We start from the raw sequence: 12,320 nt of genomic DNA, 5'->3' as shown, positions 1-12,320 counted from the left end.
TCCCTAGTCGCTTTTTCATAAACCGTAATTCTTTACTTTGTGAAGAAAACGCGAATTTCAAATTTCATAAAAGCACAACTGGCATATATTAGATTCCTGCATAACTATTATCGTGGATACTTGCTTCGAACTAAAACAGATAATTTTCTTCCCCCTTGAACTTATTAAAAACATTACTGAAACTACCACAGTGCATTAATTAAATCGGATTTAATTCGATAAAAGGCTATAGCATGAAATCCCCAAACGATTGTGATGTGTGTTTACCGGTTAAACCGTAGTAATTCCGATTAAAATGAAGCTACATTTAACGCTAGAAACAAAATTAACCTAAGTGTCGCAAAATCACGAAGAAACACGAAAATTAAATGGCGGCGTGGGCACGTGGCTGTGGCGCTATTTCTACTTATAGTTGCAGGGAGTCTTGGACTCTCGCTTTATAATGGCAGTCCGAGACTTGTGCTTTGATTTAGCAGAAAATTCTTAAAACAATTAAACATGATTATAATTAACGCAATAAGAATAAATAAAAAATCAAAATACGAGTTTGAAATTTCATAGATAATTTGAAAATTGCACCTCCGACCAATCGCGTAACGTCCTACCTTCTTGTTATATTTTTTTCCGCGTGGTTTTTCCCAATGCATTTAGTTTCTTAGAATTTTCCACGGTGGATTTTAGTTCCTTGGATTTTTTAGGAGTCCTTGGGGAGGAGGGGGAAAATGTGAGCTTGTAGCGTTTTTCTTAATCGTTCTTCACTTTGGGTTGGGTGACTAAAACTAATGCGGTTTAGCATAACTTTAAACCAAGGAAAGCTAGCTACAAAATTGGAATTAAATAATAGGTTGGTCCGGTTCGGTTGCCCATAGGCATAGTGTATAAATTAATCACGTGGTCAGTTGTGTCTAGGGGATTTTATAGTGAATAAAAACTACTGTTTTGAGAGTTACCAAGATTAATCATTTAATTATTCATAACCATAAAATAATAAACCTAAGCTAATAATAATTCAACTGGTCATGACCTTTAACTTTTAACCTAACAATAACTTAAAACTAAATTAACAAGATCATGTTCTCCGACATTTAAATAATGAAATAATAATTAACATAATGAAAAAATGAAATAGTAAATTAAAATAAATCATAACGATACGTGAAACGTAGAGTCCAGAGTACGAAAAACGGTGGCACGAGGCTCATAGCCTTTTAGAAGTCCATCTTACGATGTGTGCTCTTTTTGGCGGGAACGGGACGCGGGGTTCGGGTTAGCGCAAGGCACGTAGCCTTTTAGAAGTCCATCTTACGATGTGCGCTTCCTAACAAGGAACGAAACGTCTTTTTGGCGGGAACGGTACGCGGGACGCGTGGTTCGGGTTAGCGCGGATGGTTTACGTCTAACGGTTTTTGGAGGGCCCTCTTAGGGAACACTCTGGCGTCCGAGCTCCGAGGTTTTTGGTCGGCATACGGCAGCGGAATTGTAAAGCGGTGTACGGCATCGGCATTAGAAATTAGCGAGTAGCGTCCGGCAGAGTCTGTCCAGCATCGAGGGCAACTTCTGTGTATCCTTCGGCTGGAGGGTATTGGCCATAACCTCTGGGCTCTGGCTTTAACGACCGAAATTAAAAGACGACGATCTATTGAAATTTGAAGTCTTGGGCTTATATCGTTGGCCAAATCTTTTGCTGGCTTGCTAGGGTATTTGTGACACAGGTCGCCTGAGAGTATTGTCCTCTTTTAACCTCTTCGTCAGGTGTTCGTGGTTTCGCGAGCCTCTTCTTTGCTTTTCGTATTAAGGGTTAAAAACCCATCTTCGCGCTTGTTACTATTTCTATATACATTGCTTTCGATATTTTAACTTTATACAATCAAGGATACAATAGAATACACTTTACAAAAATACACTTGGTAACTCTCAATGTGGTGTTTAAGAATAATATTCTTTTCGGGGGATGCTATGAACCCAGTAAATAAACATGGGGGGTAACTTCACGGTTTTAATAATTTCTCTCCTGGCCTAAAGAAAGCTAGCAAAGGGCGGATGACCTTTTCTTTGTCAGCCAACGACCAGCGTTAAGGCCTTTACAAAAGGGTCAAAGGGGAATTTATTTTTAAGGCACTGTGAATAATCAGGGAAATAAATATTTTAAAGGGATAATGAACATATTTTAAAGGGATAGGGAAATGTTGGTTTATTAATATAAAAGGTCGTTACAAGCTGTACTAAGTAGATTTGTACCGCGACGTAGGACTTTGAAGTTGCCATTGTACTTGGCCCCGTACACCTGTTAGGCACAAAGAACTTTGAATAATAAATTCTAGGAATTTGGGGTAGCTAACGGGGTTTAATAATAGCGAAAAAAATTCTATCCAACACAATAAAATTTTGAATTCTTTCTTGGAGTACTATTTGTGTTTTCGTAGAACTGAGTTTAGGTCTGAGTATAAGAAGAGTGGCATGCTCATTGTTAGTGTTTTTTCTATGATCAATATTTTGTATTTTTCAAAAGTCAGGGATAAACAGACTCTGTTGTTTGACAACCCGGTTTTCTTAAAGGCCGACTTCCAGCGAAACAGGTTCTAGCGAACTGAAAACCGAGCATCGAGACTAAAACAATGGAGCGACCGTGCCGATTTTCTAATCTCCGCTGGGCTAAAAGATGGAAGGTTTCTAGCTAACTAAAGCCGTGCAATGTGGTTCTAGTGAACTGAAGATAGACATTAGAGAATTTCTTTGAGGGGAAAGCAAAAATTCGAGAGAAAATAAATTTAAAAGGATTTCTATTGTTCATTGCCTCCTATATCTACCAAGGCCCGTGCAATTTACTATTTTAAAATAAACTTCCACATCTCGACACGGAGAGGTAATACGTTGGGTTTGGACGATCTCGCGCCCTCTTTCTGAAATTGTTAGCGAAGGCCTTGGTGCCCTTTATTAATTAAATTTATAAGAACGTAAGAAATTAAATTTATAAGAAGGTAAGAAATTAAATTTATAAGAAGGTAAGAAATTAAATTTATAGGAACATAAGAAATTAATTTTTTAGGAACGTAAGAAATTAAATTTATATAAACGTAAGAAATTAAATTTATATGAACGTAAGAAATTAAATTTATTAGATGTAACGTCGAATTTACCTATGAATTTACAAACATTCAATATTCACAATATAATATCTCCAAATTGTCTTCCAAATTTAAAATTTACCTTCAAAACAACTTCAAAAATTCCGTTCTTAAAATAAATGTAAACAAATATCTATAGAAGCAATTGGATGCTGACGTTCAATATAGCTGGCCAAACAATGCCCGTCATGGTCACGGTTCACCTACTGCATTGGTGCAGGTGGATTGATCACGTTCGTTCCATTATTCACAGATATTGGTATTTTTGAGAATATCTCCATTATAAAACCCTCCCCATGACCTTCCAGGTCATTTTCCCTATTATTGAAGTAACAATAGAGAACGACAGGTTTGCCAAACCAAAAACGCATTGTATAGTTTTAAGACTTAAGTTCAAGGCTAAGATTAAAAGCACGTGTTTTAAAAAAACACGAAAATATAAGGGACCCACTAGGTACTGGAAAGACCCGGTGTGATGTGGTTACAGAAAGAAATACCAAGAAGTACGAGAGGATTCACCTAAAGGAGAAGGAGAACAGCCCACAGGGCCAGATTAAAGGGGGACCGAGGGGGCACTAACCCCCGGGCGCAATGCTTGTTTTGGGCGTATTGAGTTAAACAATTCCCCCTAGCAACATTTGCTGTTCCTTTTTTCCGGTTTAAGGGGATGCAAAATTGCTTAATCCGGCCCTGAGAACAAAGTGGGGGAGTAGAAGGCTTGGCTTTAGTGTTCTCGCTTTGAAAGTTTTCCTCTAAGCTTCCGGTGTGCGCATCTTTCTCTGCCCTCTTATTGGTTGGTGGTATTGTAAAAATAAGTCAACTCCGAGCGCACCCAATCTTTTTGGTATGGTCCCATTTCTCCCAATTCTGTGTTTCCCAAAATACATTTTTATCCCAAACTTTCCGATTCCCAGTTCTCCCAATCTTATATTTCCCAATCGGAATTTTTATAACAAACTATTCAATTCTCATTTCTCCCAATCGAATGGATTCGTCTAATATTTTATGCTGCAAAGGGTTGCTTTCAAAACGACTTTGATTATTTTTAATGTGAATAGGCAAATTATTAGAGTATTTTTTCGAGGCTTACGGCCAATCCTTTGGAATCGATAAACCAAGTAAGTTTGGAAAATCTATTTGTGAAAGGTGCTCAGGTTGCCGGCTCTAAGCCTATGTGTTTAGGTTAGGTTAGGTTAAATAATTTTCCTACCAATTAATGTGAAGTGTTATTCTAAATGTATTATATTTTTCTGCTAGATCCACGAGAAAGTTCGTGCACAAATTATCACGGCTGCAGAATTGGGACAAAAGAAATTGGGGGAAAAGACATAGTGTTGGGTCAAATGGGATTGGGAGATATGGGAATTGGGTGAAACGGTTTCGGTTAAATGGGAGTAAATCAAATTTTTATCTGCTTCTTTTAGGCATTAATATTACTGCTTTAATTTTTCTAAACTTTGAATAAAAAATTGATTAGACATAAAATCAATAAAGAAGCTTTGCTTATTCGTCTCAATAAGATCTTTTGATCTAAAACTGTCACGGCTCGATCCTAAAAATATTTAAACTACCATAATAGATAGAAAATTGAAACATTTTTTGGTCATATAAGGGCCAGTATTGTATATACAGTTATCATAAGTTTATCAGATATGTTTCAATAAGTATGACACTGCCTATACTTCGTAATGCTAGAGACTGAGAGCTACTTCGAAAATGACTACACGCGGTTTTACTTTTACAGTCTACAATCTTCTTATTTAGCCTTTGCTAACGGCTCAACAGAGTCAACAGGCATCGCCTTACAAGAATCTACGACGTAATTGACGTTTCAACTTTCACCTACGTCACTTCGTGACAAGCTCTTAGTAACCAGTGACAAACTTACGGAACACATCTTATGAACTTGGTTATGTAATAAGGTGTATCAAATACTAACAACATAAGGGTACTAAGCTTTCAAAGACGACGACAGTCAAGTTCTATAGATTCAAAACCTATTAAAATAAGAGTTAATTCTATTAATTTGAGGTAAAAACTCGCAGAGAAACCTTTTTTTCATCCAAAACAAACAAAACAAGATGGCCCAAGGGCTGTGCCTTAATAGTAGCCACATCGTTATCTATTTAATTAGCACATGCCCTCCCTCATTCCCGACCCTTCAGAGATAAATTAAAGGAAGAAAACTCGCTATTTCTGTCAAGCCCTCGTGGTACAGTGGTTGAGTTTTATACTGCTGCGTGAGCGACCCGGGTTTGAACCCCGGTTGCGACAAAGAAATTTTTTTAATTAAAATAAAATCTCTAACCGAGCTCAGTTACCCCTATGGGTGGGTTGAGTTACTGTAGAGTTCCTTTTAAGCTAAAATCTAACTATAACAAAAGCGACAACCTCGGCCACAACTACAGCTCGGGAGCCTCATCGTATACTACGATGTGGCTAAAAAAGGGTAAATAAATTAATTTCAGTTTATTTTAGTGATTTTAATCTAGTTTTTAAGACCAAACATTTATTTCAGTTTTAGGTTTTATATTTTAATTTTGTGTAGAGAAGAAATTCACTGAAAGTATCCTGGAAATATTGGTAATTCCGAGGGGCTAATCACTCTCATAGTCCCTGTACACTGAATATTATGCTCGTAATCATTTTACCCTTCTCTCCTCCCTGTCCCTGTCAACGACAAGGTTTTTTAAGATAACGCGTAATCCCTTTAATACAGTCAAAGGTACTGATTACGCTGTCTGGCACCTCGGCAAATTTTTATTGAAACGATTGTAGAGGACAATAAAAACTTACACAGATTTATTGAAAAAAAAACCCCCCAATGAGAAACAATTCAACAAGATTAAAATTTTTCATCTTAATAGACCAATAATATCCTGTTAGCTTGATGGTCTTGGCTTTTATTGTGACATCATACGTTTTATAGCTCCTCCTTTAGACAGTAACTGAAATTTGGTCTGCCAATTACTCTCTCTTCTCATCTCATTTGTATAATCCGCGTCCGAGTTCGCCCCCCTTTCACCTCACTCCTGTACAAAAAGCGGTGGTAATTACCGTGGCTTTTAATTACTTCTAATTAATTAAATAGCTAGAGCTCCGTGTTAATAAGATTTCCCGTTCAGGTTACTCCCCCCCCACCATCCTCTCTCCTTCCCGCTCCCGGTAAACGATTCCCTTCGGACTCGACCCCTACCTTGCTGGGGGTATATGACACTCGCTGTATTATAATGGAATTCGAACGGGGCCCGTTTTGTTTACCCGCTTCGATAGTTTGCGACAAGTCGTTAAAATAAGACCAAAGAACTATTAAGAAAATGACAACCGTAAGCAACGTAACAAGGAGAAGTACGATCGTGCCAATGTTTCAATGCTTAGTAATTACCGTAGTAAAAGTCTACCAATATATTTTTCTTCGGTTCTGTGATCTGGGGAGACGCTAGGGTAATAGGCATGGAGAAAAGAGGTAAAATGGAGTGTCATTGATGATTTGCAACCTATGGCGACTATAACTTTCTCAGTGTATCGGTAGGCGTAGCACCATTGTATTTGCATAAGAAGTAGCTTCTATTTTTAAGACACAGGGGTGTCCTTTACGATTTCGTACTATACGACCCTACCCAAACGCTGAGGATGCTGGGAGGACTTATTTGCCGTAGATGGGGGTACAGAAGCAACATAGGTATGGTGATTACCACTCCATCCCTCTCTACTTCAAGCCTAACGTATTCCGGCACTAGTGATTTCTTGGAGGAGAGAGTTAGATGGAGAGAAACTTTATATACCTCTAACGTTGATGCTCTATACCATCTCGGATGAGGAAAGTTTGAGATTCTGGGATAGCATATGGTTAGGTGGCGGGGGCATCAGTTGCGGTTTAAAAATCCCAGCATGCTTTTCATTGTAGGACATCAGTGTTCAGTGAGAGCAGTCACCTCAGTGGATAGATTTTAGTAGCTTTGTCGCATGTAAAGTTCTTCCTTCTATAACCAGATTGTATCTAAAGCTTATATGCAACCAAAAACCGGGGTACTACATTTAAAATTTACGTTCCAATAGACCAATTCGAATATTACATGCAGAGAAACAAACTTCCAGGGGCAAGCCGCCATTCTGAATAATTTCTCTCCCGCCACGAAACACCACTAGAGGGCAGCCCAAGCTCACTGCGTGTTAGAGGCTAGCAAACCCGGTCATGCCTCTAGCGATGTCTCCTGGCGTGAGGGAAATTATTCAGAATGGCGGCTTGCCCCTGGAAGTTTTTTTCTCTGCATGTAATATTCGAATTGGTCTATCATGGTGTTAGCGTTATAGAATTTTCTACGCCAGAATCAAACTTTCCTCTTTCAAGATATCACCATCAACGGAAACGAAATCCTTACCTCATTGTCCACGTTTCAGCCACCCCTGTGTGCTAATTCTTACACAAGTAAAATGAAAAAAAAATTTCAAAACTTCCGCGACTGTCCCAACTGAATCGCAAGGAATTCTGGGAGACGATCGTTTCCGCGTTCAGTTAACCATCATTTTCCCTCCATCTAACTTTCTCCTCCAAGGTGATTTAACTGTCGGTCTTTTCAGTTTTCGGATAGATGGCGAAGCAGTTTCGAATCTTGAAGAAAAAATTCCTTAAAGCAAGAGTTTCACAATCTTTGGTACCCAAGTACCCATGTGGTTGATAAGCTAGAGTTCAGAGTTGCGTTACCGTATTTGAGTTGAGATATATTACTACAGTAATTGACGGACCTTAGTTAAAAACATTTTTTGGCGGGAAAAGACGCATGCTTTCTTATTTTAGGCGGGAAAATCAAAACAAACTTCAATTTTGCGCTTAAAAGCGAGTTTAATGGTAAATTTCATAAGAAGAACAGCAATATTCCCATCTAGTTGGCCAATTGCATACCAGAATAGAATCGGTAAAGTTCAAAACGCGGCAAAAAATTGCAAAACAAGACCCAAGTAATGTATGCAAATTCGAAAACTGCCTCGGGAAAGAAGGCTTCCAAAATATTATTTTACTTTTTTAAGAGGTTTATTTCACCGTTAGGGTGCGCTGTAGCGCTGCCACGCATCGAACGCCGGGTAATATCCTATCGAACTCGTATTGTGTTTTTACGCCGGTTTTGATCGTTTGGCCTGCGGTTACCGGCGCAAAAGTGGAAAAGAAAAGAAAAACTCGTTGCACTTTTATTTTACAAACCTTTTCCTCCTTTTTCATCGTTGTCTACAAGTTGTAGGCCAAGGGGGTAGGTACTAAAGAAACACAGATATGCGAAAAAGGACACAAATAAAATAGATGAAAACCAGGAAACCGGAATTTTATCAATATTCAAATTTGCTGTATTTAAACAACGAAGATTCACAGTTACTGTCCCCTCGTTGTAGAACCATATTGGCCTATTTTACTTGACCAGTCGCTTATGTGCGTCTTTATCAGCACAAGTCACGTACCCATTTTGATTTTCATTATTTTATAGACGAGGTTTATGTAGACGTACACGCCAACAAAGATTGTAGGCCGAACGGAAACTGTTTAATTTGAATTACGTGGTCAAAAAAAAAAAAAAGAAAAAACCAAGAATCTTTGTAATTCTCCCATTAAAAACAAAATCGTGGCGGGGCAAATCACTTAATGAATATCTTGAGCACACATGTGTACTTAACTAAGTATATCATGTGATTCCTTCAGATTTTATTATATTTAGTGAAAATTCCAGATATTCTCATGTGACTTAACACAATGTGATATTTCAACTTCAAGTAATAAATCACTGATTTCACAGTTGTTATTCGTGTAGACACTCCGTAGGGAATTTCTTTGACCTAATACCCCTTGGTCATTTTACTCCCGAACAAGAAGATTATTCGATTTGATTTCTTTCGGAAACGTAAACTAGGTCACTTGCTCGTTTGGCACCCTCTGCATCTATTTTAAAAAACTGATAAGACATTCAAAATACACAAAATTCACGCAACACCATCAACGCAACCAGTTTTCTCACAGCGCCAAGACCATAACGAAAAGAACGATATAAACAAAAGCGGTAATGGTTCGCTGAGTTCACAGGTGTGACGTCACGAAATTTTGGAGGTAAAACTCACCTGGCTTTCGTTCTCACCCCCCAAAACCCGGGTCCCCCGGACGGGTTCTCTGCCCCGAAAAACTAGAACTGGAAAGAACAGTTTTGGTTGTAGAGAGAAGAGAAACCGAGCGAACCGAAGGAAAAATGTTTCAGAATTTGTTCTTCGCGTTCTCAAGCTTCTTGTGGGATAGCGTTGCGAGAAACGTTACGTTAGGCGGTCGGTGAAACTCCAGCTGTCGAAGGAAAAGGTCCGTGCTGCTCAGAGGGGCCAAAATCGGCCTGTATTTATACCTGCGCGTTGCCCGTAGTTACCGGGCTCATACGGTCAAAGTTTTAAACCTCGGCAAGAGTTTTGAGTTGAGCGCCAGAACATACCTCGAGATCTCGAGGAGCGAACCAGAAGGGTTCCAGTTAGATTGTCAGCCAGCAGAGAGAGCAGACGACAGTTAACACTTGTCCCGTGTTAAATAAAGCCCGCGCTTTTTATCGGTGACTGCTGTTTGTTCTACGTTCGTGTTTCGCTTTAGGAAGTTCCGTATTTTTGGCCGGAAATAAGTCGCGTTGAATGTTCACAAAGTTTCCCGCGTTTTTTTAGGCTCTGGTGTGTAGGGCAGTGTGCTATACTTGTGTAAAAATCGTGTGTAGTGTCATGATGTAAATTTATCTTCTACAATTAAATGAGATTGTGAAATTGTGACCAAGAAATCAACATTGTGAAACAAGAAATGTGAAAGAAAGATTTTCATACACTTGATATTACCTTAGAAAATAATCTAATACAGTCAAAGGCTGGGCTTTGCCATTAGTGTGTGAAATTATCAGTTGACTAAATCAACCAGAAATGTTTGTGACGGGAAAACGGATTTACGTCACCAATTATCGCAATATGACAACATCACCGAGTTTGAAAGTCATGTTTTTCGTCTCGATTTGCTTTCAAGTTCTTTGTTTGTCTTCTGTTTATGGACAGGGTGAGTTCACGAGTCTTTACTTTTTAAGTTCAGTTTTTAGTCATGCAAATTAGAATTAATTAATTGATGACGTTATTATCAATTCGTAAGTGCTAAGGGGACTGCGTCACCGCGCTCCCACTTTTGGGAAACAAAAGGTCAACAACGTGGGGTCAATGTTTCTAATTATTTTACGAATGCATTTTAAAGTTAACGCGATTACAACGAAAGTTGCAGGACAGAAACGACCGTCATTAATATTTGAAAGAGTACTGAAATGCAGCTTTATTAAATTATCCCGCGAATACTGAGGGGAAAAATTTGGGACTTTAGACAATCTTACCATGAATAAACTTCTTTTTCTTATGAATAGTGAATACATCGAATCTGTATTATTTTATAGCGAACCCTACATCTCAAAGTTCACGAGATTTTTTTTCGGATTTCGTTAGATTGAAGTAAAAATTCCGTGAATGTAGCCTCAAATTCTTTCAGAGATTTTAGCCTAACATTTCACGAGATTTACCCCAAAACGAGGTTTCACTTGATTCCTATTGTTTCACGAGAACGTCAATAAGATTCCATGAAACTGAAAATCACAAGGTCAAAAGGAGTCGATGGATTTTCTTTCTCTAAAAATCTCAGTAAATTAATCGAAATGACAAAAAACAATTGAGTCTTCATTTCATGTTAGAATTGAAGTAATGCAGGCTGTGTGGTCACCAAACTCGAAAAACAAATTCTTTACGAAATTCATTTTTGCCTTGAAATAGAATTTTTAATTAGAATTTTTTTTTCTGATAAACCTTTGTCAGTGCAGAAGAGGAGTTGAAATCTGAAGCGATCATTCAGATTTGACTGAAGTTGTTACCAACGAAATGATCCATTTAAATTTATCGGGAAAGTAAATTTGGGATAAATAATTCTAAGCAAATATTACTAGGGGAATTCTACTAAAAAAACTTTTGCAGTTTGTTTTCCTACACACCGCGAAGTTTTAGTTGATTTTAGAATTAAATCCTTGGTCTAATAAGACAAAGGTTATGGGTGAAATCTTAAAGGGGCCAAGTATTCGTTATTTACTTTCCAATTTAAAATATTCACTAGCATTCTTCAATAAATTAGAATCCATTAGGAGGTCATACTGAATTTCGAAGAAATTTGTTTTGGAGAATGGAAGGGGAATTAGAACATTAAAATATTATGGCAACCCTGACATCGACTGTAACACCTTGATAATGATGATAGGGTGTTTCTGATAAGTCTGCCGTTAATTAAAGGGCGTGTAATGTGTTTTTAGCTTTTCTTTATAATTATTCTAGATAAAGTCTCAGTAACGTTCTTAGATTGAAGACTGTTGAAGGCTTATGTCTTATTTACTTAATAGTCCATATGTGTGACTATTTCTTTGTTTTAGGGGCCAATCAACTTTCCACTCAGTTTGACCCTAAGAACACTCCCTTTAATATATGGTAGAGTTATCAGAAACACCCTGTAGATAGATAGCTACGTGTACCATACCTGTGATGAAATCAAAATACCTGAAAGTCATCCGTGGTTGATGGTTTGACCACGTTGGTTTGGTGTACGATAACACGTATCGTGTGGGCTCGTAATGTTTTTAGTTTTTTTTTATATTACCGTGATTGGACGAAACCATTTTCCTTACCGGTCTTACGTGAGACTTCACTCTACCTCGGATTAGAGAGGAAGTACAGAAGCTAGTAATATTGTCCTTAGAAATATGGTACTGTAATGCCAATGCCAAAGTTATTGGGAAACTGTGGAAACGAGAGCTTTCGGTTTGGGGAGGAGCGAATATTCGAGACAGACATATTGATGGGATAAATACAGGCGGAGAACTGAAGTCCACCAGTATGGCTGCCAGAAACGTTGTAATTAAGACTTCGGAGGGTCTATACGATTTTCAGACTGTTAGGATTCATAACATTCACGCAAGAAGGCCTGACTTTTGACTCCACCACGGAGTCTGGCCTTCTTGTGTAACACCTGAAGCCCGGCCTCCTTTGGTAAATGGTATGAATCCTCCTAGTTTGAAAACTATGTGTTGGTGTTAAGTACTACTCAGTCTAACTAAAACTTTTCTATATTTGTCTTAAAATATTAAGGAAAATTTTATTTTAGAGAGGAATTAGTTTTCT

General features: G+C 38.1%; 1 protein-coding gene across 1 annotated transcript in view; it reads left to right on the top strand.

Annotated features, from left to right (window-relative positions):
* The first annotated feature begins 10,043 nt into the window (after positions 1-10,043).
* Positions 10,044-12,320, top strand: part of LOC149717093 (P-selectin-like) — a 197,057-nt gene continuing 194,780 nt past the window's right edge. The window contains exon 1 of the mRNA XM_089835267.1: positions 10,044-10,179. Within this exon, the coding sequence (XP_089691393.1) occupies positions 10,050-10,179 (130 nt within the window). The 5' untranslated portion in view covers positions 10,044-10,049. The remainder of the gene's footprint in view (positions 10,180-12,320) is intronic.

The sequence above is a fragment of the Phalangium opilio genome, unplaced genomic scaffold (genome assembly GCF_054372755.1).
Source record: "Phalangium opilio isolate 3A_F unplaced genomic scaffold, DU_Popi_V2 ptg000003l_1, whole genome shotgun sequence".
NCBI lineage: Eukaryota > Metazoa > Arthropoda > Arachnida > Opiliones > Phalangiidae > Phalangium > Phalangium opilio.
The sequence above is the reverse complement of the archived record's forward strand: the minus strand, read 5'-3'. Positions and strand labels throughout refer to the sequence as shown.